The following is a 26,895-nucleotide window of genomic DNA, read 5'->3' on the forward strand; positions in this document are numbered from 1 at the left end:
GGAAAGGGAAGGGAAGGGAACGGAAAGGACAGGACAGGACAGGACAGAAGAAAATCACTCAAATGCCCACCACTGGGGTGCGAGGGGAGACTTAGGAGTTGAGAGCACTGAAGGCTCTTCCAGAGGACCTGAATTTAGTTCCCAGCAACTGCATGGTGGCTGGCTCACAGCTGTCTGTAATGGGATCTGATGCCCTCTTCTGCATGCAGGTGTACATTCACATACATTAAATACATTTAAAAAAAATGCCCACCCAGCACTGGGCCTGAGAAGATACTCAAGATGTATTCATACGGAGTGTATGTATTCATACGGAGTGACTAGTGGAAGAACGGGCTTGTCAATGCCAAACACCATTCTTACATCTCAAAAAACAATGAAGCACATGGTGGAGCATGCTGGGCGGTGATGGCACACGCCTTTAATCCCAGCACTCAGGAGGCTGAGCAGTCTCTGTGAGTTCAAGGCCAGCCTGGTCTACAGAGTTCCAGGATGGTCAGAGCTACATAAATACGGAGGAAAAACTCCACACAAAAGCATGGGACAACCCCCTTCCTGTCCATTGGAAGCACAGGGGACACTGAGTGCTGCTTCTTGGAACATAGCTGTGCAGCCCAGGGCAGAGACAGCATCGGTCTGGGAGGCCCTTGTGTGGGGCGGGGACAGAGTTGCCTTAGCACACTAAAAGCTGAGAAGACCTACGTCTCTCTCAGGCGTGTTTCAAGCATGAAATAGAAGAGGATGTTTTGTACTTTGGGGCTAGAGTAGGCTTTCTTGAACAAGACATGGAGGGGAAGAAAAATCAAGATTTGACAGCATCAAATTAGATTTCAAGAATGCTGTGAATAGTGAAACTGGATAAACAAAGAGGAAAGGAAGCTGAGAACAGTGGTGACAGATGACAAAGGATCTCACTCTGCGATGTAGAAGCTAATATCAATCTATACAAAAAGACAAGATGACTCAATAGAGAAATAGGCAAAGGCTGTGAGGGGGTTGAACTACAGGGAAAAGAACACCAGGAACCAGGAAGACTGAAATGGGGTCAAGGTGGAGGGTCAGCAGCCCCAAGCAGAGCCAGAGAGGAGGCAGGAGATGGCTGGAGAGGGACAACAGGGACAGCAGGGAGAGCTGCATGTGGGCAGTGCTGGCTGGGTGGGTGGTAAGGATAGGGCAGGGAAACCACGGCCAGTCTGGGTTCTCAGGCCCTGGGCAGCTGGGGACCAGGTCCACACCAAAAGGATGGACACTGACAGCTGCCATGGCCACACCCTTCCCTCACTGCTGGCCTTTGAGGTGTGTACCAGAGAGGGGCTCTGAGTCCACTATGCCCACCCCCACGCCCATGGGGTCTTCAGTGTGGTCAGGTTTGGTCTAGTCTCCCTGCTTGGGGGAGGGGCACAGAGCAAAGGTGATTTTTGAATCCTGAAGTGAGGCCAGAGAGGCTAAGATGCCCCAAGTGGACACAGTCCCCAGTGCTTCTGGGAACCCAGAGCCCTGTCTTCTTCCAACCTAGGACTAATCCATCCCAGTCAGATCCATCATTTTGAGGGGTATTCCAGGGCCCCGGGTAGCCTGTGGCTATGGTCACTGCCAAGGCTAGTCCTGGTCTCAGCCTCTCTCCTGGTTCTTGAACCCTGCCAGGGCTGGGATATAATGGGATGAACATGCCTGGGAATGGCCGGTCCTTCAGAATTCTCTGTTCTCCTCCACAGCACTTCTGGCTGCTAGTCCTGTCCCGAGGGCTAGTAGGTATTGGTGAAGCCAGCTACTCCACCATAGCACCCACCATCATTGGCGACTTGTTTACCAAGAACACACGCACACTGATGCTATCAGTCTTCTATTTTGCCATCCCCCTGGGCAGGTAAGCATGGACTGCCACAGTTAGTGGGAAGAGCACCAAGGTCCCCTAGAGTTCACTAACCCTGCACTAAGCAGACATGGAAACTGGCAGCTGTGGCGGACTCCTGGACCAGCTCTTCCACAGGCTGAGTGGGTGGGAGGAAAGCAAGAACTTCCCACTCAGCCTAGCTGCTGGGTCTGACGTGTGTCTGTCTTATCTGCAGTGGCCTGGGCTATATCACAGGTTCCAGCGTGAAGCAGGCAGCCGGAGACTGGCATTGGGCCCTGCGGGTAAGGCCTGGGTCCCCTCCTGTTTAGCTCCCTACTCCCATCTTCCCCACCCCCCAGAGAACAGCCCGCCCAGAGGCCAGGCTTTGACCTTCAGGCTTCCTCCCTCACTAGCCTGGGCTCTAGGTCGTGTCTCCTTAGGTCAGTTCAGGCTGAGCTATCAGGAGAGTTAGTTCTGCCATCCAGAGGGCCCCAGTCCAGGGTTGGAACCCTTCCCCCAGCCCCCGGGAGCTGGAGAGGATGAGGATTCTCTCACCATGTCAGGAAATTCCAGGTCCACAGCACAGCTTCCTGCTTCCAGTGCTGGCTCTGTTCTCCGGCGAGGTCGGGACAGGACCTCTGTGTGGGGGCCCTTAGGGTCTTGAGCCACTTCCTGTTCTGTTGGAGGGTTGGGGCAAGTCACCAAGGCCCCAGGACAGTGCAATCAGAGGAAACAGAGATCCCCCGTCTCTCAGAGGAGCGGAAGCTCAAGACAAAGTGTTTTTTCCTCAAAAGCAGGAAGGAAGCAGCCACCGTGGAATTTCATAATGGGGAGAGGGGTTAGCCATAGAATGGAGGCGGGATTACCCGGAGAAGAGTTCCCTGCCCACAGGGAATCCAGCTTCTCTTTTCTCCTGGGCTGTGAAGAGAGGCTTGGGGATTCCATTCTTAACATGAGGCCGGACACAGGGAAGACCATAAGGCCCTGTGGGCCAGGCCACCTGTCCGATCAGCCCTTTGAGGGACACACCTTGGACATTCCTACCCAGGGACAAGGCAGATGGCGCTCTACCCCAACAGATGAACTCTTCCACTAGAAGAGGGAACTCCATTCCCTAGGCTTTTCCTTCCCCTCCCCCCCCCCCCAAGACAGGGTTTCTCTGTGTAGCCCTGGCTGTCCTGGAACTCACTTTAGACAGGCTGACCTCGAACTCAGAAATCCGCCTGCCTCTGCCTCCCAAGTGCTGGGATTAAAGGCATGCACCACCACCGCCGGACTTGTCCATTCATCCTTATATGAGTGTATCTATCCATCTGTTTGTTCTCCCATCTCTTCTTCATCCATCTGTTTAGCCACCTCTCTCTCACCTACCTCCTTCCTTCCTCCTCCTCCTCCTCTTCTCTTTTTTCCTCCATCCCTGAAGTCTGTCAGTCTTTGTTGAACTTGTCTTCCTGCCCTGCCCTTGGTCTGGATTGTCTACTTTGAGCCCTTTCCCTGGCCTCGTCCCCCGGGACTTTGCCCAGTCTTTCTGTTACTCGGCAGGGCAGATACTATTGGCCTAGGGAAGGGCCTGGAGTCCAGGGAAGTTGCCTGGGCCCTCCTATGCAGCATAGACAGCATCCACACTTCACATTTCTGGTCCTGCCAGGTTTCCCCTGTCCTGGGCATGATCACGGGAACACTCATCCTCATCTTGGTCCCAGCCACTAAGAGAGGCCATGCTGATCAACTTGGGGGGCAGCTCAAAGCACGAACCTCCTGGCTCCGAGACATGAAGGCCCTGATCCGAAAGTGAGTGCTACCATGCAGGGTGTGGTGGGAGGAGGCATGGCTGGGAGCCTGTCCACCCACACTCGCCTGCTGTCTACACTGCCTGTAGTGCTCAATGACATTTTGGCCCGAGAGCTTATTGTTCCTGTATCCTGAACCCTTGGCTGGTCCTGAGAAAGAGCATTTCTGTCTGGGGAGGGAACAGGTAGCTGGCTGTAGGGGACAGAGTGGGGTGCCTCCTGGGTCCTGGTGTAAGGGCTGCCTGCTGCTCCAGCTCAGTTTCCCTCCCTGGATTCTCCCCAGCCGCAGTTACGTCTTCTCCTCCCTGGCCACATCGGCTGTGTCCTTCGCCACAGGGGCCCTGGGCATGTGGATTCCCCTTTATCTTCACCGTGCTCAAGTTGTACAGAAGACAGCAGAGACTTGCAATAGCCCACCCTGTGGAGCCAAAGACAGGTAAAGCCTGGACCCAAGGGACGGACACCTCTGTCTCAACCTTGGCCTTGCTCAAATCACACTCTACTGTCTTTTGTCCCCACAGCCTCATCTTTGGGGCCATTACCTGCTTTACTGGCTTCCTGGGTGTAGTCACAGGCGCGGGAGCCACTCGTTGGTGCCGCCTGCGGACGCAACGCGCCGACCCATTGGTGTGTGCCGTGGGCATGCTGGGATCTGCCATCTTCATCTGCCTCATCTTTGTGGCTGCCAAGACCAGCATTGTGGGGGCTTATGTGAGTCCACCGGGGGTTGGGGAGATGGGCTAGAGGTGCTAGAGGTGACTTGCTGGACCCTCTGTCCCCATAGGGAGGGTCCTGTGTCCCTGCCCCATGCCCTTCATGGTTGCTTTCTTCTCTGTGAACAGATCTGCATTTTCGTTGGAGAGACACTGCTGTTTTCTAACTGGGCCATCACTGCAGACATCCTCATGGTAAGCCATTGGGGTAGCTCGGGCGGGCAAAGAGTACGCAGCATTTGCTACCAGGAGAGGTGAACCCAGGGGCAGGGAGAGGGGACCAGAGATATACAGGGGGTCGGATCTGGGAGAAGCCTGGAAACAGCATTGAGCAGGTAGATGTAGGGGTGCAGGGGCAGGGTTGCCTCCAGCCTTAGGTTTGTGGCTAGGAGGCTGGTAGTGCCAGGCTGGCACTGAGGTGGTGCTGCCTGCCAGGACTCCTCCTCCCTCCCCGGCAGTTGAGTGTCCTCGCATTCTGCTTTGCCAGCCCAGGCTGGGTCCTAGGCTGGGTCCCAGGCGTGCCTGCCGAGTGCCTGCGGCTGGCTGGACAGACAGAGGCTGTCTTTACGGGTCCAACAATGGCCTCCAGACCAGCAGGCCAGGAACAAAGGGCTGTCTGAGCAGCCTGCTCAGGCTTGTGTTCCTGGGTGGAGACAGGAGGAACAGGGGAGGGGCTGTGGGCCGAGTGACTTGTAGCTCTGGGTGAAATGGGGGGTGGGGTTGTCAGGAGAGAGCATGACTCCTGCCCTTGGTCCTTTGGGGAATCTCTAGATGCGGGTCAGGAAACTACAAAGGCCTGGAGAGGGAGTGGGAGAGGTGTGGGGCAGGGGAATAAACACCCTCGGCCGGCCGCGTACTTAGGAGCTGGTGCTCAGGCCTGGAGGCCAGGGTCTGGGGCCCTTGTAGTCCCTCTCTTTCAGGGAGCCTGCTGTGCTCTCTGCTCTGCGCTTTCCCACATACCTATGCCCCCACCAATGCCTCTGCTTCCTACCCATTTGTATGCCATGTGGAGGTGGGGGGGGGGGAAGGACTCAGCTAAGTGTCTCACCAAGGGGCTGGGCAAGAATGAGGGCAGGGATGGTCACCTCATAGCCCTCCCCCCCCCCACCGAGAGAGAAAAAGGCGGCAAGACTGAATCAGTGTCCTTGGTACTGGGCAGCACACCCTCTCCTGACAACCCCCTGACAGTCCCCTGAGAACTGTTGGCAGGGTCTGGGTCCCAGGGAAATCATGTCCCAGTTTTACCAAGTGTCCCAGCTAAGTGACTAATTACTGGTGGAAATGGGGCCATGCAATATCCTTAGATCCAGATCCCTCCCTGTCTCATCACCACCAGCAGAGTACTCTGAGGGTGCTGGCCGCTGTACACAATGGTCATTGTCATGGACAGTGAGAGAGTAGCTGGGGCTCAGGGCAGGGGACACCTGGTACTGCGTGTCCTACTCTATCCAATCTCCGATCAGACAGGGTCAGGGCCTGCTCTGTGGCGCTCAGGATGACCTGGGGTCCAGTGGTTCTTAGCCTCCGGTGTCAGGGTGCTTGAGTTCAAGTCGAGACTCTTTGGGGTAGAATTCTAGTTCATATCCTCTCCACCTCAGCCAGCCTCATCCTTGCTGAGTCCTCGTGGAAGGGAACCAACACAGGTGATTAGCTTATAGAAAGGAAGGGCAGGAATCCTAGAAGCTGGACCTCTGTGTCTAGAAGTTGCACAACTCCACATGTAATCCTCAGAAATGTTCTCTGCAGGAGGAGAGCACCCTGAGCTCCGCCTGGGTTAAGCAGGAAGCCCTATCTTTAAACAGGAAAGATATAAAAGCATCTTCAGGCTTTGTAACTCAGCAGCTCCATGATCCAAGAGCTCTGGCCTGAAGATCTATGCCAACTGATACCCAAGATGTGCTTCCCGGCTGAATGTGGTAGGGAGGGAGGTGCAGATTCCCATCACTGGGGACGAGCAGCCAATCCTACCCGGTAGGCAGGGAAGTTCAGGGGTGGGTGGAGGAGTGACTACACAGGAAGCTGGGGCCCTGGGGGTTTGGAAAGTGTCATAGCCATAGAGGTGAGCCTCGCACATGGACCACCTAGTACTGACCAGCCCTCTCTCCTGCAGTATGTGGTCATCCCCACTCGAAGAGCCACTGCTGTGGCCTTGCAGAGCTTCACGTCCCATCTGCTGGGGGATGCTGGGAGCCCCTACCTCATTGGCTTTGTGAGTGGCTGGGGTGGGGCTTGCCTGGGGTGGGGCACAGAAGAAAATCCTGTCCTGACACCCATACCCCAATCTCCACAGATCTCGGACCTAATCCGACAGAGCACCAAGGACTCCTCTCTCTGGGAGTTTCTGAGCCTGGGCTATGCACTCATGCTGTGCCCTTTTGTCGTGGTCCTGGGTGGCATGTTCTTCCTTGCCACTGCTCTCTTCTTCCTCAGCGACCGTGCCAAGGCCGAGCAACAGTGAGTAGGGTTGGGGTGGGCACATTGTGAAGCAGGACTGGGGCAGCTTTTACTCTCGTGTGGAGGGGAGAGTGAGTTGCTTTGTACCTCTAGGGCTCGATGACCTGCTGGAGGCCAGGGCCAGCTCTGTAACACTTGGCTCCAGGTCTTCCCAGGCCCATGTTCCAGCTAGTATGTTGTAGGCCCAGCCCACTGTGGCCCAGGCTAGCAGATGCCAGGCCCTTTCATGGTAGCTCTAGACATGGGTTTTTCTGTGGAGTTCCTCTCAGGGTTTTAGAGCTGGGAGACCCATCCCCTTCTCTCACTTTCTGACTTCTTTCTCCTCTTTTCTCTATTCCTCTCTCTCTCTTCTCCCCACCCCTGGGCTTTCCCACCTCCCCCTGGGGCTGACGAGGTCCCTGCCCAGCGCCTCCGGTCTACCGGCCCCAGTGATTCGATGTGCCAGAGCCGTGCCTGGGCCCAGTCCCCGCTGATGTGCCACCCTGACCCCCGCCCGTCTCTCCCTCAGGGTGAACCAGCTGGTGATGCCGCCTGCATCCGTGAAAGTCTGAGGTGGTGAGTGCAGGCAGGAAACTCCTGTGGGAGGAGTGGCCCTGACAGAACAGGGAACAAAACATCTAAACTATCTCCTCCCTAGCACATCCCCTCTGCCCTGGTCTGACCTCTTCCTCTGAAATGTTGACACGGAATCTGGATTTGTGGGAGCTGCTTCTTCCAGTAAATCAGTGCCCTCACTGGAAAGGCCAGGAGCGTAGGTCAGCACTGTGACTTGCCAGGTCCTGCTGTCCTCCTAGATCCTCCTAGATGTGTCAGGGTGCAGCTCACTCTTACCTTCTCAGTGGCCTAGTCCTTGGAAGCTTTAGCTTCCTGGCAACAAGGGTCAGAGTCCCAAGTTCATAGGAGTGGTGAAAGCTGAGCTAGCCTGCTTTGGAACAATTTCCAAAGCTCCACCTCTGACCAGACACCCTTCCCACAGGTGCCGCTGGGACAGCAATGAACTGCAGTTTAGGTTGGGAGAGGTTCTCCAGCATCCTGGACCCGTAGGATGGTCCCAAAGCTTCCTGTGTGACTCACAGTTGGGTACCCACCCTCTTTGGCCTAGGACTGCCAGGACTGAGTGGCCCTATCTTCAAGAAGAAGCTGCATCCTCAGTTAACCTGGAAGGCTGTGTGTGCTGGAATCACTCAGCTGGACACAGCTCCAGCCCTGGCTGGGGGCTGAAGGGCCGAGATAGAAGCCACCCTGCAGTGGGTATTTGGAGAGATTCTGGCCTGCCCTTACCTCATGTGATCTTGAGGGAACCACTATCCTCCCTAGACAGAGGAACCAAGGAGCTGGAGTTTCCTCCGTTGTGTGCCATGCAAGGCACCCTCCACAGCTTTGAAGAAACAGGTCCTGGGCTATACACAGAAGACATGGCTCAGGTCTCAGGACCTCAGTTCCGGTTCTGAGGTCTGCCAAAGGCTCTGGTGTATGGGGACCACTTCCCCACTCTTAGGCTCTAACCTTGGGAACAGCAAATTCAGCCTGGCACATGTAGCTGGGTACCCACTTCTGAGTGTTTGTTGGCTGGGACAGTCTCCCAATACTCTTGCTTCAGCTAGTTCTTTGCCTGGAAGTTTTTCTCAGGTGGGAGCACCCCCTTAGAGGAAGCTGCAACACTAGGGGGTGAAGGCCCTGGTGGTAGGCTGAGAATCTGACCTTTCTTCACACTGGCCCCCCAACTCCTGCAGTCCCCCAGAAGCCACCTCCTCCCACAGGAAGACCTGAGAGCCCTTTCCAATGAGGAATCAGGATGCTACTTCTTGGCCTAGGGTCTGAAACTGCTGGAGATTGCCCACCAGTGCCTGTAGGTACCACAACCCAACTCTCTCTCGGGGCCAGGCCTTCACCCCAGCCTTTGATCACACTACTCCCACACACACAACCCGTCACTCCCCTGCAGCCACTGTAGTCACCTTTGGGCACTTGTCCCCAGCTTTACACTCCTTGCACACTGTAACCAAGGTGGCTCTGGTCCTGGGGCATCGTAACTTTCGGGAAAGTTCCAGAATCAGCTTGGACAACAGTCCCTGTGGCTGTATCCCACTTGCTGTGGCTTCAGTGGTACCCACTCCACCAAACTCTGGGGCACCCTGGAGGTTTGGACATGAGTGTGCAGAGGGTGCTCTCCATAAAGACCAGCCTGGCCCCCCCAACCCCAGCAGGGGCTCTAGCAATGTTTTCTTGTTGTACAAGAACCAGGTCCAAGTGTTGCCTCCTCTTCCTTCCGGAAGCAGAACTGCTCCTTTATTTTTTAGAGCTGCTCATCGTGAATTTCAGTCTTAAGAGAGAATCCATATATATATTCCTCTTGTAAATGAATAAATAAACCTATTTAAATGTTTTGGTGGCTCTCCAGTGCAACAACCTAGGGAGGGGCAGGACTGTAGCACATGGGCCCTACCCCTGGAAGGTTAAATCAGAGACTAGTGTCATATATCATGGCTTGTTTATTAAAATATTGGTGAAAAAATAGGAGTCTCTAGAGCTGCTGACGGCAGGGAAACGGAGCACGTACACTCAGGGGGTCTGTGCTCTCCTCCTGACCACTTTCCTTCTCTTGACTCCACTCTGTAACAGGCTGGGGCTCCTGCTCAACAGAGACAGCCTTGCTCTTCTCTTTGGCAGGGCAGAGTGGGGGGACTTTCTTATGACCTTTGTGCTGAGAGCCTTCTGAGGAGGCTTTTTGCTTTCAGGCTCTATAGGGGACACAGGAGTGGCTCCATTCACCTGTGACAGCTTCTCTTTTTTCTTCTGCAGTTTTAGGGTCTTGGCAGGGGTGCTGGGGCTTAGGGTGGGGTTATTGGGAGCCGGACTCTTGGCCACAGTTATCCCATTCATCTGGGATGGGGTGCTGGCCTTCGCCCGCTTCCTTTTCTTCTTGCCTGTGCTGGGGGGCTGGTCTTTACCAGTGGCAGCAGGCATAGCACCCTCTGTCACTGCATCCTGCTGTGATGCAGCATTCTTTTCTGGTGTGGTACCCTCAGATTTAAGTTTCTTTCTCTTCTTGGTCTCTGGCAAGAATCCCTTTTTCTTCCGCTTTGTGCTAATGGGGCTCTGGTTGTCACTAGGAATATCCTTGGCATTCTTCTTTTCTGACTTTGGACGCCTGTAAGGAAGAAGAATAGAGAGAATGTGTGTGAGTGTGCAGTATTGATCGGAGGGAGGGTCCTTGTAGCCACATTCCCCAATGCTGGTTCCTCTCCCAGAACATACTGGACTCCTAGCATCTTCATGGCCTGCCAGTAGAGATCGTAGAGGCGATTGGAGCCAGACGAGTGATTCCCCTGCTGCAGGCTTTGCTGCAGCTTCTGTTGCTTGCTCTGAAGCACGCCCAAGAGAGCAGTGAGGTCCACAGACAGCTTCTGCAGGGAAAGGCAAGCTGGAGCAGCAGTGGTGGTGACATGGGTCTTCCCACTGGCTCCTGTCCTTAAGTCACTAGTCCCTCAACTGTGGAGGGAAACAAGGGCCCCTAGCACTGTTTCCCTTTCCATAGCCAGGGTCTGGGTCTCTGCTTTTGTAGTTTCTCAGGGGTAGTTCTAGACTAGGGAACCCAGCTGCCGCCATCCCCAGTGGCCTCCTGACCTTCTATCCTGATGGCTCATCAGTAACTCTTGCCCCTCTATTCTGAGCCTAGAAACCTGGCCTCATCTCCAGCTCATCTCAGTTTTCTTTCAGGCACACAGTGGCACAGACCACCCTCTGGATCTACCAGGTCCAATAGCATTTTTTAAAGGGCCAGATTCCTCCCCTTGGAATCTCCATGTGGCTTGTAGGCCACACACCTCTGATCTCTCCCCCGGGAGGACTACTGTCAGAACCCTGATATGCTGTCCATTCCACCTAGGGCACTGATTCCTGGGCAGCCACCTTACCTCGTGATTGACTGTCCTCAAAAGAGTGTTCAGCAGCTCCAACATGGATAGCTCCCTCTGGTGCTCCCCCTTGCTCTGTGCCTCCCCAAGAGTCTGTAGGATCTACAGAGGAAGGGCAACATTGAGGCACCCCTGAGGACTGCCCATGGCCTTTCTACATCCCATATGTAACAGTGGCCCAGGGGGAGGAAATGTCTTCCAAGCAAGCTGGTTCCCAGAAACCTGGTACAGGTTCATGGTGGGGGCTTCGCAGCTATTACCTGGGTGGCTTTTCCCAAGAGTTGGGTAATCAGCTGCTCCCACTCAGGATCCTCAAAACATACTCTCAGCTCCCGTGCAGACAGGGTCTTCTGGAGCAGCAGGCACGCCTGGGCCTGCATCAAGGAGAATGTAATCAGTAGGAACCCCAATATGTCAGGCCAAGGCTCAGGAACCCACACAAACTTAGAGGAGACTACCTCTAAGTCCTTACAATCATCAATTTCTCTCTTCGTATGTGGGAAAAGGGCTGCCGATGCCTGGAGAGGCAGTGGACCCAACTGGATAAAAGCAACATCAACCTCATGCTGAGCTCCCTCTAGCCTGCCTGATAGCCCTGGCATCTAAACCCACAAGGGATGCCCTCTTATGCAGGCCAGAGATAAAGTCTCAGCAAGCTCAAGGCCTTGGGCTAGAGAGAGCAAGGTTCCTTCAGTTGCCTATCATGAGTTAGAGCATGAACACAAGCTAAGGTCAGTAAAGCAGGCCTCTTAGGCTTAAGTGAGAAGATTGTACAGGTGTTTCAGTCAGACCCTTACCTGATGACGGGGCCGAGATGGGCCAGCCACATGCTGGACCAGGATGGGGAGCAGGTTCTTACAGATCATCTAGGGATTGGGGAAAGACAAAAGGCCATTAGCTAGGAACTGGGCTAGGCAGAATTCCTAATAGTCAGGCTGACTCCTGTACTTACCGGGTATCGGGAAAAAAGGTTGAGGAACATGGGGATTCTGAGTGGGCTGTTACGCTTGGTCAGAAGAGATTCCAATGACGCTAAATACACCCTGGTCACAAAGTCCAAGTCTAAACAACTAGCAGTCTGGTCCTGATGAGAGAGTTGGGGTGAGACTGGGAACAAGGAGAAGGCTGAGGGAGAGTCCTGGGCAAGGGCTGATCCTGGCTCACCTCTGAGTCCTTGGGCTCAGGGTCGGTGTCAGCTCCTTCAAACTTCTGACCATCTTGGTACCTCTTAGCGGTGTTGCCCTTGAGGACTCGCAGCAGGTACAGAGAGGCATTGAAGTAGTAAAGGGCGACAGAGGAATCAGCCTGGCTGCCAGCCTGCTGCACAAGCCTCTCCACCTGGGCATGCAGAGCCTCTGCACAGGGCCCCACTGCGTGGCAGTAGTGACGGGCGCGACACAGGTGGTGCATGAAGATGCGGGCGGTCTTGTGCAGGAGGTCCTGCTCCTGCTTGCTGGAGCCTCGGCTGCGCATGCTGTGCCGGATGATGCTCAGCAGGGGCTCTAGGAGCTCCAGGATCAGGGGGTGCTCTGGCTGCTTGGTCACCAGCACCTCGATCAGGTCTAGTGCCTGTGGTCAAAAGGTCGAGAGTCAGCCCAGGCAGAGGCACGGGAGAGGCAGGCGCATCTCCGGTGCCCGGCAACTACTTGTGCTGCTCACCCTGATCTGGAAGTCCCGCCGGAGCTGCTTCTCCTTCTGCAGCTTGTTCTTCTCCTTGTGCCGGGCCTTGATGCGCATCTTCTGCTCTGCAAACAGGCTGGCCAGGTTCTGGTCCAGGGCCATCATGGCCTCATCCCCAAGCTCTTCCTCCTCGTCGTCGTCGTCCATTCCACCCTGAGGCACAGAAGCAAGCCATCAGCCCACCCTTAAGTGGGTGGACAAACCCTCTCTCCCCCCTGGGTCCTGCTCACCAGTGCATTCCCGGCCTGTAACACTTCCATCAGCTGTTGACGGAAGCCTGGGTCCACATCCTTATCACGGTCCTCCTCTTCACTTTCTTCCCCATCCTCACTATCCATGTCACTCTCTGAGTTCTTATTGTCCTCACTATCTGAGTCTTCATCCTAAGGGTGGGAGGAGGTCAGACACCTTTTTGCCGCCACTATGAGATTATCTCCAGACACCCGCCCTAGCTGGCACCCGCTGGTAAGTACCTCTCCATGCTTCAGCTGCTTCTTGTCAGGATCATCAGTGACCACCACGCTGTCATCCTCATCCTCATTTGTGTCAGGGTTGATCACCTGAGGATAAGTCCCAGACCACCATTGCACTTGCTGCTCTGACTTCAGACTCTCCTTAGGTCACCCTGCAAGTCTCTTCTATGTTGGCCAAAGGCCCCCACCCCAGGGAGGAAAAGAGGAGTGAGTGTCCTTTGAATAGCCTGCAGGAGTGGCCTAGGGAGGGTGGAATGTAGAGGTATAGAAATGGAAGACATCACACACTCCCACATCTCAGTAGACCCATCTTATAATCTATTTCTCCAAAGGCCCCAACTCACTGCCAGGATCAGCTGCAGACCACGTGGAGTAAGGTGGGAACAGATATGACCAAATACACTCCGGACCACCTGGCGCATCAAGTTGCTGGGTTGAGCCAGCAAGGACAGCAAGATTTCCACCATCACCTCCACCCACACTGGCTCCTGGGAGGCTACAAGAGGGAAAGCAGGTTCAGGCTGAGCAGGGTGCAGACAGCCTGGTTACCCAGCATACCCAGGAGCAATGACACACCTTTGGCTTTAGAGCGTGATCGGCGAGGATTCTGCTCCATGCTTTTCTTGATGCAAGTCTGAATGTCTCCTAGGACATCACAGCTTTCTGCAGGGGACTATGGGCAGGACAAAGCAGACATCAGAGAGGGACTGAAGCCAGGTACACCTGGCAGGTCACCCTTACCATCCAAAATGTGTACCCCAAGAGCCTTTTTACAACCTGTAACAAGATCACAGAGCCTAAGTTCCCATTCAACAAGCACAGTCATGGCTGAAAAGGATACCCAAGGCCACAGGACTAGCAAATCCCAACTCCAATGTTGAGCTAACCTTAAACCCATCCACAAAATAAATTTTAAAATGTTAGTTGAAGGCGGGCAGTGGTGGCCCACGCCTTTAATCCCAGCACTTGGGAGGCAGAAGCAGGCGGATTTCTGAGTTCGAGGCAAGCCTGGTCTACAGAGTGAGTTCCAGGACAGCCAGGGTTACACAGGGAAACCCTGTCTTGAAAAAAACAAAAAACAAAAACAAACAAACAAAATAAAGTTGAAAAAACAGAGAGGTAGATAGTGTGGTTCGGGAAGCTGACAGGCTACAGAGTCTTTGCTGGGGAACATTACTAGATTCAGGCCTGACTGTCCCTTGCTTGGGGTTGGGGAACCCTGGAGTTATATATATATAAAGCACCTGGGCCCCATTTCTAAATGACTACTAAATGACAAGTGTCCTGTGTGTCAAACTGGCCTCCCTCCTGCAGGGGGCAGCACTTTCTCTCATACCCATAACTTCCAATCAGTAAATCGCATCTAGAAGGGACTGTAGGACTTAGCAATCTCAGCCACTGGAGGTGCGGCCCAAAGCAAGGTTTCTGGGCACAGAAACACAGGACAGCTCCCCAGGGAAAGCCTGGGATGCTGGCTGGTGCTCGCATTGACGGAGTGGGGTTTTTCCCTTTGAGCTGTAACTTTCATGCAGGACTGGGGTGGCTCAGGAAATCCAACTTCAACCTCCATGTCCCACTGCCCCCAAAGCCAGAGTGTGGGGAGCCCTACAGTGGCTCCATGCCGCTCCCTACAAGCACCCTTGTACACAGTACCTTGAAGATGTGCAGGCCCACCAGAAGCAGCAGGTGCTGGAAGGCAATGGCCCTGGCCTCTGTGGAGAGGGTCTCTAGTTCCTTCAGAGTACTCATCATCCTGGAGGGAGGACGGGCACATTTGCAGGCTCCACTGGCAGACAGACAGGGCACCCTCCTCCACACCCAAAAATCCCATGCCCTCACTGGTCCCAGGCTTGACGCTGCTGTGTCGTCAACGGTGTCACACTGGTTACGTTGCGGTTATGGTTCAACAGCATGTTTGCAAACTGTGCCAGGCGGTAAGTCCAGGGCTTCCCATTTTCAGCCAGGTCTGGAGTCTTCCTGAACTTCACACTGAGAGTCTGCAGTAGGCTGGGTAAGAGGGAGGTAGGATTCAGGAGACAGCAGTAGCATACCCAGCCCTCTCCAATTTTCTGAGGTTCAGCCCTGCCCGCCCCCAAGGCCTGCTGACCTTGTTCATAGCTCAGAAAGGACCACCTCCTACCTGAAGAAGGCACTGATAATGACTCCACGGTTGCCGTCGTCCAAAGGGAAGGAGAAGTGCTGCTTGGTCTCTGGGATCTGGGGAGTAGCCTTCTTTGTCTTAAAGAAGGCGTGGAACAAGCAAAACCTGCAAGCAAACCAGCAGCGGCATGGCTAGATGCCCTCATCTAAGGGCAACTTCTCTAGTTTGACCCTTTGAACACAAGTAGGCCGCCTGAGATCAAGTGGCAGAGCCAGAGCTGCTCCTCTGGAGCCAACAGATGCTGGCTACTATGGGCAAAGGCTTGCTACAGAATCCACAGATCAAGTCTGAACCTTAGAGCCCCACAGTGGTACACTTTTCTGGTCTCTTTCCTTCATGGGATAAGGTACCCCATAGATCCTCGTGACTATTCTGTACTAACTTAACCTGAAGGCTTCTGACTCCGAGGGAACCCAAACAAGGCCCAGGCAAGTGGCCTACTATCACTGTCATGGCGCCCACAGAGAGTCCCTCACACACCTGGCTATTAGCTCAACCACAGAGTCATCCTTCTCCAGGTGCAGGTGATCCACAAGGCTGACCAGGCGGTGGATGATCCACTTCCGGAGCCGGAATACAATTCGCTCAGGCCTGGAAGCAGAGGCCACAAGCAGAGGCCACGTTAAGTGACAATAGAAACAGGGTGTTCCTTTGCCCTGGGACCACCCATATCCTGCCCCAAACTCTAGTCAGGAGGCACCAGGGCCACCCCCAGAAGCTAACCTTCCTCCTGCTGCCTCTAGTTTGAAGCCATGCCACTCAAGGCTCTGTGCTCCTCAAAGCTCCTGACACCTGCTACTCACACATTCAAAGAGGCGTCCTGATCTCTCTTCTGGTTGGCAGTGCTGAAGTCAACTAAGGAGTCCAGGTCAGGCTGCAGGAACATGTCCCGCAACCAGGCCACGTAGCTCTGCAGGGCTTCAGTATTCAAAAACCGTGTGACATGCCAGAAGGTAGGCATGACAGGGAGACCTTGATTGGTGATGGTCGTAAAGGCCACCATCATAGTGAACTGGCGCTTAGGGTCATCCTGGCACCCCTCTAGGAAGGTGCCCACATATGTACTTATCTCTGGGATGAGCTTGATTAGGTTTGGGGGCTGCAAAAGATGAGTATGAGTTTGGGTTAGCAGAGCGAAGAGGCAGACACTACCACTTTCCTACTTCTCTCTAGAGATTAAGCCCAGGGCCTCCCCCACTCCAGCTTCACAGCAGGGCTGAACCTAACTTTGCCACAGCTCCTTTAAGGCCTATCCTTGACTCCTTAATTCACCCCCAGCACCAGAAGATTCTCATTCTCCCTCAAAGACCGAGGACAAGATGTTCTCCTGGTTTGAATGGGATGAAAGGAACCTAGGGGTTCAAGTCCTGATAGACCGGTGCCTACCTGTGCTATCCTGTGGCTTAAAATCCACCTGCTTTCTGACAACCCTCTGTATAAGGCCCCCACTATCACTATCTTACAGGTGCTAGACACAAAACTCAGAACACACTGGGGTCAATAACTACCCCTCTCAATGTGCCACCCCCTCCCCCCAAGCAATGTTCCAAATAGATGGCTGGCTGGGCCTCCTGGTGAGTGGGCCTCGGGACAAAAAGGCCTGATCATTGGCCAAACTCTTGTCAAGTCCTGACATATCTTATCTTCAGAAGAAGCACTGGCCTGGCCCTGTGGGCAGCACGAAACCACAGAGGAAGAATACGCTTACCTTAGAGGTGACGATGTTCTCCCCAAAATGGCGGATCAAGTCTCCTCGCATCACCAACTGCAACTGCTCTTCTGACAGAAGCGGCAGAGATGCACCCAGTAGGCGGAAACACATGTAGCTAAGGAGAGTCGGGGCAGAGCCTGGTCAGAGGGGGCCCTGTTCTTTTAGCCAGGTTTCAGAACAGGTCCCACCCAGGCTGGAGGAGAGGGGAGACCAGCGTGTCTGTCACACACACCTGGATGTCCGGTATGGATTCTTCAGCAGCCTCTCCTCCAAAACCACCTTCCAGAACAGTTCAAATTTGTTCTCCTTAAGTGCCAGGCGGAGCAGGTCCAGAGCCACAGCAGGCAGCTTGTGCTCCTTCTTCACAGAGTTGGCTGCCACCTTCAGTATGTTCACCAGACTAGAAGGCAGAGGGCACTCAGTAAACATTACCCAGAGGACTAAGTTTAGGACACCCCCAGTGAGCTCCCACTCACAATCTCCTCAAACCTGGGAATATTATCCTCTGAGAATAGGTCAACCGAGCCAACCAGCGACTCGAGCGTTGTTGGCACCCTCTGCTGAGCCAAGAGGAAGAGCTCCAAGTACTGGGGAGAACTGAGGATCACGCTCATGTTGCCCTTGAGGACCTTGGGCAGGATCTCCTGGAACATGGACTCCGAGACCTGGGGTGGGGGCACAGGTGGGAAGGGTAGCTCTCCTCGATTTTGTTTCTCCCTCGGGGTCTTGTTCCACCCACGGGCGTCTGCCATGCCACCAGTCAGCCAACTGTCAAGCCGCAGATCCCGGCATCCTAGTGATGGCTAACTGGCCTGAGGACTACATTTAGAATTATTCCTCTTTTTGTTTTTTAAGAGGCCTTAAAAACACAGAGGCCCTTGTGGAGAGCTGCAACTTGAATTCTGGTCTGTCTCCATCTGTGCCAAAAGGACAAATCAGGGATGGGCTAGTGGCAAATGATTCTAGATACAAACCTGCCTTGGTCTCTCAAGTAGGATAGTACAGACCCAGGCCTGACCAAACTAACTACGGCAAATGCACTCAGATTGCCGGCTCCACATTCAGGCATTGACAAGCACTGTTCCAGACCCACATTATCCACACAGAAAAGCCACCAAAGAGGGTTATGGAGTATCTGAAGTGCCTAACTGGAGATGTGTTGTGACCGTGGAAGACATGGCAGATTTAAGACATTTGGTGAAACGAAGAAAAAGACGCAAACAAACAAAAAAAAAAAAAAAAAAAAAAAAAAATCACCAAAAAACCAAACCAGCTCCTTACATCAGTTGCATGGTCAAATCATCTGCCTTCATGTTCCTACCCAAAGCTTCTCAATGTCTCCAACAGCATGATCTGTGATTTTCTTACCTCGGAGAGGATGTCCACCAGAGCCTTTATTGGCTGCCCCTGTAAGTGGTTGTGGTAATGGGACAGGATCTTCAGCAATCTCACGGACTCCATCAGGGCCTCTTTGTCCTAGTATCCACAGAGAGCAGAGGGTGAAGACCAGGGCATGCTACAGGGCACGCCACCCCTAAACCATCCATGTGCCCAAAGCTCTTACCTTCACTAGGCGGCCTGACTGAAAGAGGGCTAGCACTCCAAACAGGTTTGCAAAGAGAGTGGGTCTCATCATGGCCTTGCTCACTGCTTGTAGACTGTATTTTTCTTGTATCTGACTCAGGATGTCACACAAAGGAATGTCTTCAAAAGACTGCAACAGCTGCCAGCAAGACCAAAAAGAGCTCAGGAGTGGCCCAGGAACATCAAACCAGACCAACTCAATTTCCCTGCTGACTTTCCCCAGTAGATATAATCTTGGTCCCTCCTCCCACCCCTCACAAGCGCTAAGAGACTGCTTTCAAAAGACCAAATTTTACATAGCTAAGCCTCACCTCCATCAAACCTTCAGAAGGCCTAGACTGCTCTGTACCTCTTGGAAAAACCCAGATCCACAGATCCTGTTCTGAGTTGCCCTGAGGCTGACTCTATGGGCTTCGTTGTTTTTTGCTGTACAAATTTCTATGTGGTCTGACATCAGCTGCCTTCCTAACCTGGAGGCGGCTCCCCAAACCTTGCAGAAGCCAACTTCAAAGCTCACTACTTCCAGTAACTGTAACTAATACACGTGTAGTTGATAAACGTGTATCAGAAAGGAAACGTGTTCAACTCTCCCACCTGCTTGGACTTTGTTGTACATAAGCCATGTTTCGGGACTCCCTCCCACTCTGAAGCCTGTTGGATTTTTCTTTACCCAGCAGCTGCGGTGCCCCTTATCCTTAGACTCTACTTTTTGCCCGGAGAGATTGTGCTCTTGCCAGACGCACCGCCTCACCTGTGCCAGCGCCAGGCTGTAGCAGGGCCTAGCAGCTTCTCGGCCCACTCCAAGCCCAGTGATTAGGCGCTTCAGGGCATATTTCATCTCCGAATCCTAGGGAACCAAGAACATCCCTCGTGTTCAACAGTGATCTGCGGGGCCCGCCCTTGCCCACCATGCCCCCTTGCATCCAGAGCCGCGACTGAACCCGGGCCCCCCCCATCATACACTCGGCCTTGTGCGCAAGTACTCCAACAACTTCTCCGTGGCCTGGAGCCGCGTTTCCTGCTCCGGCTTCGCGATGTCCCAGAAGAAATCCAAGAACTCGCGGCTGTGCTCCAACAGGTTGCGGCGGTCGCCTTGCGGCGCCTCTGCGGGAGTCGCAGGCTCAGCTTTCGTGGGGCTCTTCATCTCCGCCATGCTGAACCAAACACGTGGGCTCGGAATTCAGTCACTTCCAGGTCAGGTCTCGGCGCCTGCGCACTGGGACATCCGATTAGGGGCGGGGCCTACGAGGTTGGGAGTGAATTGCTTACGGGTGTGGCAGTGGGTGGAGCAATGAGTTCTGCTCACACAAGAGCGTAGAACCTGCTGCTTTAGTCCTCACCTTTAAGCCTGTAGAGTTTCTGACGACCGGCAGTACAAACAAATCCACGAAAAAGCCGTAGTATGATCTCTTCCCAGACCCGGGTCTACTCGCGATCCATTCCGAGACACCGTGTAGCAGCTATTCCGCTTCTACCGTGTGCATCGGAACAAAGCCACTGCTGCTTCTGTGGACTTCCTTCTCTAGTGGGAAGAGATGGTTGATGAACAAGTAGCCAAATACATTTTTAAACGATAGTTATGAGGAAAATAAGGAATGTAGGGAGCAGAGGGAGCCCTTTAAATGTTAAAATACGTGAAAGCATTGCCTGTTAAAAATTAAAGAGAAAATTCAACATCCTAAGATACTATTTAAGAGTTTTGTCAGGACAAGACTGACATGTGAGCTGACAGCTGAGGGACAAGATGGGCTCTATTGTCCCCCAGGGCAAAAATCTAAGAGCAGGCATAAGAACAGGCCAAGGACATTTCTTCTACAAAGGCCCCTCATCTCTTGAGGGAGTGAGGTCAGTAAGAGGAGCAGGACACAGGTGCTGGGAAGCAAGGTTGTATAGAACCTGGGGCCAGGCTCTTGAGTTCAGAATTTCTTCTGAATGTGCAGGGAAGGATTTACATCTGATTTACATTTTTAAAAGGTCAGCTGTTGGCTGAAAGCAGGCATAGCCTGTGGCTGTAAATACAGAGACAGTGAATTATGCTGGAGTAAGACTTGGGCTAAATCTAGAGTTGGTCAAGATGGGCTATGACCTGGGTCAAAGGAGATGATTTACTAGAAAGGACACCAGGCTAAAAGCTGGTGTTGAATAGATGGTGGAATTATTGCTCCTAGGAATGTTTTGTTTGAGAGAGAAGTGGAAATGGAGTTCCGAGTTCTGCTAGCTTGGGCTTGGGGATATGGTATGGTAGTAGAACACCAGCTAAGCACATCGATGCTCTAAATTTGATCCCCGGGCCAATAAAACAATTATCTCTGTGTGTTGGTGGTTCTGTAATACCAGTGCCTGGGCCAGACTGGATTAAATAGGGAGACTTGCCGGGCGGTGGTGGCTCACACCTGTAATCCCAGCACTCTGGGAGGTAGAGGCAGGCAGATCTCTAAGTTCCAGGCCAGCCTGGTCTACAGAGTGAATTCCAGGACAGCCAGGGCTACACAGAGAAACCCTGTCTCGAAAAAACCAAATCCAAAAAACAAACAAAAAAAGAAAGAAAGAAAGAAAGAAAGAAAGAAAGAAAGAAAGAAAGAAAGAAAAAGAAATAGGGAGACTCTGCTTTAAAAACCAAAATTATAGAGAAGAGAGATATGGTGCATTGGTTTAAAACAACGATAAAGGCATCTTTTTAATTAAAAAAAAAAAAAACCTTCAAAACCTTAAATCAGAATTGCCTTTTTCTCTGTCAGGTAGGGGAAGTGCTACTGGATGTTCTTGCCCATGACCCGAGGAACTATTTCTAAAGGGTTGTAGTCAAGAGATCTCAGGGAAGGTGAGGTGATCCAATTCCAGCCTATCTGTACCCAGGGGCACCTCCCACTCATTTTCCCAACCCTTCTCTGCTCTGCCATCTGTTCTACATGTGAACTAATAGATTTACCTTGCACAGATGGAATCCCAGAAAGCAGAAGGTGGCTGGAGCAGGGGAAGCTGAAAGATTCCAGCCCAGGCTCCTCCCCATGTCTGGAGTTCATCATCTGTGCTGCAAAGGTTAACAGGAAAGGTTTGTTTGTTTGTTTGTTTGGGTTTTTTTTTTTTTTTGGTGTTTTTCGAGACAGGGTTTCTCTGTATAGCCCTGGCTGCCCTGGAACTCACTCTGTAGACCAGGCTGGCCTCGAACTCAGAAATCCACCTGCCTATGCTTCCCAAGTGCTGGGATTAAAGATTAAAGGTGTGCACCTCCACCGCCCAGCGGTTAACCGGAGGAAAGTTAACCAAAGAGCACAGATGTCACTTTGTCCCTGGGAGATTTGAACTTTATTGATAAAGATCAGCAGGGAATGGTCCAGTGGAAGATGGAGCTGCCCACCCTGCCCAAAGATTAGATAGGGGCTGGTGACCTTCCACTGGACTTTCCCGAAGGTGAGTTGCACTCAGACTCTTTTTCATCACCCTCTAGATATTTATTTGTTAGAACATCCAGAAATTCCATCACTGTGGGTACCAGGAAATGTGGTTGAACCAGCCCTGGATGCCAGAGCTAGAACCAGGTAACAGAACAGGACGGAAGGTTGTTGGAGCAGCGAGCACCTCACAGAGACACTCTCTTCACAGTTCACTGCTGCTAGGCCTTCTCTGCCTGGCTGTCAGGTTCCAGACACCTCAGCCCCTCTGTTAATACCCCTGAAAGGGGCAGCAGCCGCTGGGGACACTGGAGACATGGGCATGTTCTGCATGAACTTCTGCCTGCAGTAGGGCCCCTTGGCTACATATGCCAGGGCTCTCTGTGGGTCTTTGTTGGGCTTGATGTTGGGGATGCTGTTGGATTTGAGGTGTTGCCAGATGATTGAGCAAGGTGCAAGTCATGGCTTCGGCCCCTCTGGGGAACCCTGAAGCCACCAACCCCAACATATCGGCTTCTGTGTCATCCAAGTTGCCACGGAGGATGAGTGGACAGGCCCAGGCACTAGGCGCAGAGCTGGCTTCCAGGTTGCTGAGCAGAACACCAGTGCTTGGGGACAGATGTCCAGAACCAAAGGAGCTGTTGATTGAGGAGATTAGAAGGAGCATGGAGCCATTGCTGTCCACGGTGGCCAGGGCACTGCTCACTGGGCCTCCAGCAGTTTGCAGGAATGGTGAGCAGGAAGCAGAGCTGGATGTTCTGGAGTGAAGAGTAGACTCCAGCAGTTGCAGAAGCTCTGGGCCCGCTGAGGGAGCAGGAGTAGAGAACAGGACACCCTGAGGCAGAAGAAGCTGCAGCGCAGGCTCTAAGGAAGGCATGGGCCGAGCAGAGGGCAACTCTAACCCCAGGTCTCTGACCAGCAGGTTCAGCAAGGCATCCCCAGCAAAATCTGGGCTGGAGGCCAGGGCTGCACTGCGTAATACAGCTGCCAGGTTGGGGTTGGTGACTCGAGCCCCGAGACCCAGTGGGGTTCCATCGGTATGGCAGAGCAGTGGACAGAGCCCCTTTGTGCCCTGGACTGCTAGTGAGCGTGCCAGGGGTGCATCTACCTCAAAGCCCTTTTCAGCCAGCATGGCAGGCTTGGCCAGCAGGTGTGGCCAGGGCAGGTGGCCGAAGTGGGCATGGAGCAAATTCAGGGCAGGCAGAGCTGTGGGCAGCCCCAGGCCAGGGGCCAGGATTTGGGTTGGGCCTGCTGTCAGGGCAGTTGAGTTTCCCGAGGAGCTATTGTAGAAGAGACCCCAGAACGTGGCACCTGTTGGGAGACATATTACACAGGGATCAGCGGCACTGGCCAGACTTGGGGTCAGGATCCTCCAGTGGTCCCAGGTGAAGAATCACTGTCTTGCTTTGCAATAGAGGTCACTGACTAAGCCTAAAATCAAGAGTTGCTGACCAGGGTCAAAGGTTACTCAAGACTAGGCCTGGTGCTCAGATCCTATGTCCTGCTCATTAGTTAGTCTTGAGGTAACGGCCATTGACTGCCCGAATGAGTCCCAGGTGACTAACTAGGCCCCAGGTTAGAAGCTCTGAGGTTCAGGGCCCACAGCTCACACTGACCTAACCCTGTTGCATGAGGATGTACCACCGCCAGACACAGAGCTGCTCCAACTCCAGCATCCACGACATTGCCCCCAGCGATAAGCAGCTCCTGGCCCAGTTGGGAACATGTGGCTGTAGTAAGGAAAGGTCTGTGTGTGATGGGCAGGTGCTCTGGATCACTGACCCCTAGCCCCTTCCCAAACACTGACCTGCAGGGCTGATAATGGCGCTGTGGTGGTACACACCAGGATGATGGGAGTGTCTGCTGGCTGGAGGGGCCACAGAGCCCACAGTTCCTTTTGGGCTGTTCCTACTCTGCAGCTGCCTCAGAGCCAGGGAGCTGCTAACAGCCAGCAGCAGCAGGCCTGCCAGCAGGCGGGCCCAGGCACCTGGCAACCCGCCAACCTTGTTCCTGCAGAAAGGGGAGTCCTGAGCCAGGGATGTGGTAAAGGGGTACCCAGGAATCCCAAGGGGACCCAAGGAATGTTTTCCCCAAAGGTTTGATTTTGCAAGAGTATAAATTGGCCAGAGAGAGAGAGAGACAGAGAGAGAGACAGACAGAGACAGAGAGACAGAGGGACAGAGTGGGGCGGGAGAGGCCCAGGGCACTGCATTGGCAAAGACACAGAAGTAGGAGAAACTGAGGCTGGCTTGGAGGGAGTGTCTACAGGAGAGCTGGAGGAGGCAGGGGCCAGTCAGTCAGAGGGACACCTGGAAGGGGCTTGGCACATGGAGAGAGGAGGTTGAGGAGCAGGGGTCATCCAGGTGTAGCCAGGTCCCAACCTGTCCAGCAGGTGCTATGGCATGGGTCTGGGAAAGCTGGGACAGGATAGGGACCTTGATACAAATGTCTCTTCAGATACACAGACCTTTCTCCGACTGACTGGCTTAGTTCCAAGTTGGGTCTGCAGCCTAGAGCTCCCCTCCCCCCAGCCCCCAGCCCCCCACTCATCTAGAAAGTCCCTGGGGCTCAGCCAAGTGTGGGATTGCCCGACTCAGCTTAGGGGTTCCAGAGGGAGGACCTTGCCAGCCGTCCAGCCTGAGTTATGGGGTTCCCAGGCCCTTGCTGACTCACCGGGGGGTATTTTGGAGTCTCCTTAGGGAGAGGACCAGTGGCTCTGCTATTTCTTCATCTTCTTCCTCCTCCTCTGACTCCATGCCAGGCTCCCAGACTTGCAACTTGTGGTAGTGCACAGCCCCTGTGATGGCATCCATGGCCCGTGCTGCCCCAGATCTTTGCCGAGAGTCCTGACAGTTGAGACTGCCAGGTAGGCAGGCAAGCAAGCTGTGGCTGGTGCAGGTGGCCTTGGGGAACGGAGGTGGTGAAACAGAGAACAGGTCTGGGCAGGGCGGGGCCAGGGAAGCTGCTATGAACCTGCCTCATTAGGACACTGGGCTCTCATAAAGGTTCCCCAAGCAGCTGCCATACAGGGGTCACAATTTATACAGGTCTAGGAGGAGCCCAACACTATAGCTATAGACTAAGGAGTGGGGTGGGTGGAGCCTCTCTTTACCTTTGAGATCCCTAACCTACTCAGGTCTCTAGGGACCATGGGTATGAATGAGAGCTATGGTTACAAAGGGTAGCCTGGGTGGTGGCTTAGCACCACCAACCAGGTTCTATTGTCAGGGTGTGGCTTCCAGGTCATGGTCCAATCCTAGGCTACTACTTGAGTGGTGAGAGCCACTCCTGGATGTGTCATGTGGCTTTTGTCCAGAAGGCGCCATCAGAGACCTTTGTGGGGAAACAGTCTGGAAAACACGATTCCAACCTTCTCCCTGGAATTCACATCTGGGACCTGTTCCTGTGCAAAGCGGTACTATTTACAACAGTCCCACATTGGAAACTACACAAACACCATTGTCTGGAAAACTGCACAAGCCACTATTCAGTCAATGGGGTATCTGCCCCAGAAAGAATGAGCAAGCTACAATTATGTGTAATATTGTTCGTGAATCAGAGGGGGAACACGGTGAGTGAAAGAGGCCAGACAGGAAAGGGCACCCATTGTGTGTCTGAAGCAAGGCTCAGAACAAGGTAAAACCAGTTAGCTTTTAGAGTCATTGTAGCAGCTGGAGTACGGAACAGAGACCAGGAGTCTGGGAAGAAGCCGGAGAAGTCTTATGTATCTTTGTTTCTTTGTTTCTTTCTCTGTTTCTTTGTTTCTTCCTTCCTTCCTTTCCTTCTTTTCTTTTTTCTTTTCTTCTTTTTTCCTTCCTTCCTTCCTACCTTTCTTTTCTTTCTTTCTTCTTTCTTTTTTCTTTTTCTTTTTCTTTTTCTTTTTTCTTTTTTTTTTTTTTTTTTTTTGAGATGGGTCTCTATAGAGCTGGCTGTCCTGGAACTCACTATGTAGACCAGGCTGGCCTTGAACTTACAGAAATCTGCTTGCCTCTGCCTCCCAGAGCTGGCATTAAAGCTGTGGGCCACCACACCTGGCTGTCTTATCTTTGTTTTGTTTTTGTTTTTTTAAGTATTACTAATTTTCATTAAATTAAAAGGTTTTTGTTTTTGTTTTTGTTTTTGTTTTTTTGTTTTTTTTTTTTTAGTTTTTGTTTGTTTATTTGAGACAGGGTCTCACTATGTATACTAAATTGTTGGCCTTGAACTCAGAAATCTGTCTGCCTTTGCCTTCTGAGTTCCTGGGATTAAAGGTGTGTGCCATTATGCCTGCCTTTAATTTTTTATTACATTTCTTTCTTTTGTGAGTGTTTGTATGTGTGTAGTGTGTGGCACACGAGTGTCATGGCATGCTTGTGGAAATCATGACAGCTTGTGGCAGTTGGCTTTCTCCTGTCATCCAGATCCAGGGGCTGAAGCTTGGTCAGGCTTGGCCGTGAGCAAGTCTATCCCCTGAGCCATCTCAGCGGCCCTTGGCTTGTTTGTTTGGAGACAGGGTTTTATGTAGCCCAGGCTGCTCTCAGACTCCTCGTGGAGCTGAGGGAGTATGGCCTTGAACTTCTAATTCTCCTGCCTTCACCTCCTCAGTGCTGTGATTATAAGCAAGCATCACCATGCCTGGCTTAATTAAAAGTTTAATCTCAAAATATGAATGACAAATGGAAAGTTTTTTTGTGGGGGGGGATTTGGTTTTTTCGAGACAGGGTTTCTCTGTGTGGCCCTGACTGTTCTGGAGCTCACTCTGTAGACCAGGCTGGCCTCGAACTCAGAAATCCACCTGCCTCTGCCTCCCAGAGTGCTGGGATTACAGGCGTGAACCACCACCCCCACTCTCTCCCCCCCCCCCCAGCTGACAAATGGAAAATTAATATCAAAATGTCATAAGAAAGCAGGCAGTGGTGGCACACGCCTGTAATCCCAGCACTCTGGGAGGAAGAGGAAGGTGGATTTCTGAGTTCGAGGCCAGCCTGGTCTACAGAGTTCCAGGACAGCCAGGGCTATACAGATAAACTCTGTCTCAAACAAACAAACAACAACAACAATAAAACAGAAAAAAAAAAGAAAGCAGGTCCCTTAGAGAAGGGGCCTGGACTTTTCTAGTAAACAGACATTACTTGTGTTTGTTACAGTGGTTTCTGTCTTCCTTTTTTTGTTGTTTGAGACAGAGTTTCTCTGTAGTAGTCCTGGCT

General features: G+C 52.9%; 3 protein-coding genes across 5 annotated transcripts in view; 1 reads left to right on the top strand and 2 right to left on the bottom strand.

Annotated features, from left to right (window-relative positions):
• Spns2 (SPNS lysolipid transporter 2, sphingosine-1-phosphate) overlaps positions 1-9,177 on the top strand; it is a 37,688-nt gene extending 28,511 nt beyond the window's left edge. Inside the window, exons 4-13 of one of the 3 annotated variants that reach the window (XM_052194170.1) lie at positions 1,716-1,867; positions 2,070-2,136; positions 3,483-3,625; positions 3,908-4,060; positions 4,146-4,335; positions 4,467-4,532; positions 6,448-6,546; positions 6,628-6,791; positions 7,300-7,346; positions 7,768-7,866. In XM_052194170.1, coding sequence (XP_052050130.1) covers positions 1,716-1,867; positions 2,070-2,136; positions 3,483-3,625; positions 3,908-4,060; positions 4,146-4,335; positions 4,467-4,532; positions 6,448-6,546; positions 6,628-6,791; positions 7,300-7,342 — 1,077 coding nt within the window. In that variant the 3' untranslated portion in view covers positions 7,343-7,346; positions 7,768-7,866. The other 2 variants (XM_052194169.1, XM_052194168.1) reach the window with 2 other exon arrangements.
• Positions 9,178-9,265: 88 nt separating this feature from the next.
• Mybbp1a (MYB binding protein 1a) lies at positions 9,266-19,515 on the bottom strand. Its single transcript, XM_052194167.1, has 24 exons — positions 19,279-19,515; positions 19,069-19,164; positions 18,298-18,456; positions 18,102-18,209; positions 17,223-17,398; positions 16,966-17,133; positions 16,731-16,848; positions 15,826-16,121; positions 15,503-15,613; positions 15,002-15,127; positions 14,701-14,868; positions 14,515-14,614; positions 13,438-13,534; positions 13,206-13,357; positions 12,862-12,948; positions 12,619-12,771; positions 12,368-12,541; positions 11,873-12,277; positions 11,661-11,792; positions 11,506-11,574; positions 10,969-11,082; positions 10,709-10,810; positions 10,050-10,198; positions 9,266-9,942 (listed from the first exon to the last, which is right to left on the bottom strand). Exons 1-24 carry the CDS (start codon positions 19,468-19,470, stop codon positions 9,354-9,356), a joined length of 4,041 nt encoding a protein of 1,346 aa, XP_052050127.1. The 5' UTR covers positions 19,471-19,515; the 3' UTR covers positions 9,266-9,353.
• A 2,465-nt stretch (positions 19,516-21,980) lies between these two features.
• Positions 21,981-24,522, bottom strand: Ggt6 (gamma-glutamyltransferase 6). The gene is made up of 4 exons (XM_052197483.1): positions 24,383-24,522; positions 23,517-23,719; positions 23,326-23,439; positions 21,981-23,020 (listed from the first exon to the last, which is right to left on the bottom strand). Exons 1-4 carry the CDS (start codon positions 24,520-24,522, stop codon positions 21,981-21,983), a joined length of 1,497 nt encoding a protein of 498 aa, XP_052053443.1.
• Between the last annotated feature and the right edge of the window lie 2,373 nt (positions 24,523-26,895).

Source organism: Apodemus sylvaticus, chromosome 10 (genome assembly GCF_947179515.1).
Source record: "Apodemus sylvaticus chromosome 10, mApoSyl1.1, whole genome shotgun sequence".
In the NCBI taxonomy this organism is placed as follows: Eukaryota; Metazoa; Chordata; class Mammalia; order Rodentia; family Muridae; genus Apodemus; species Apodemus sylvaticus.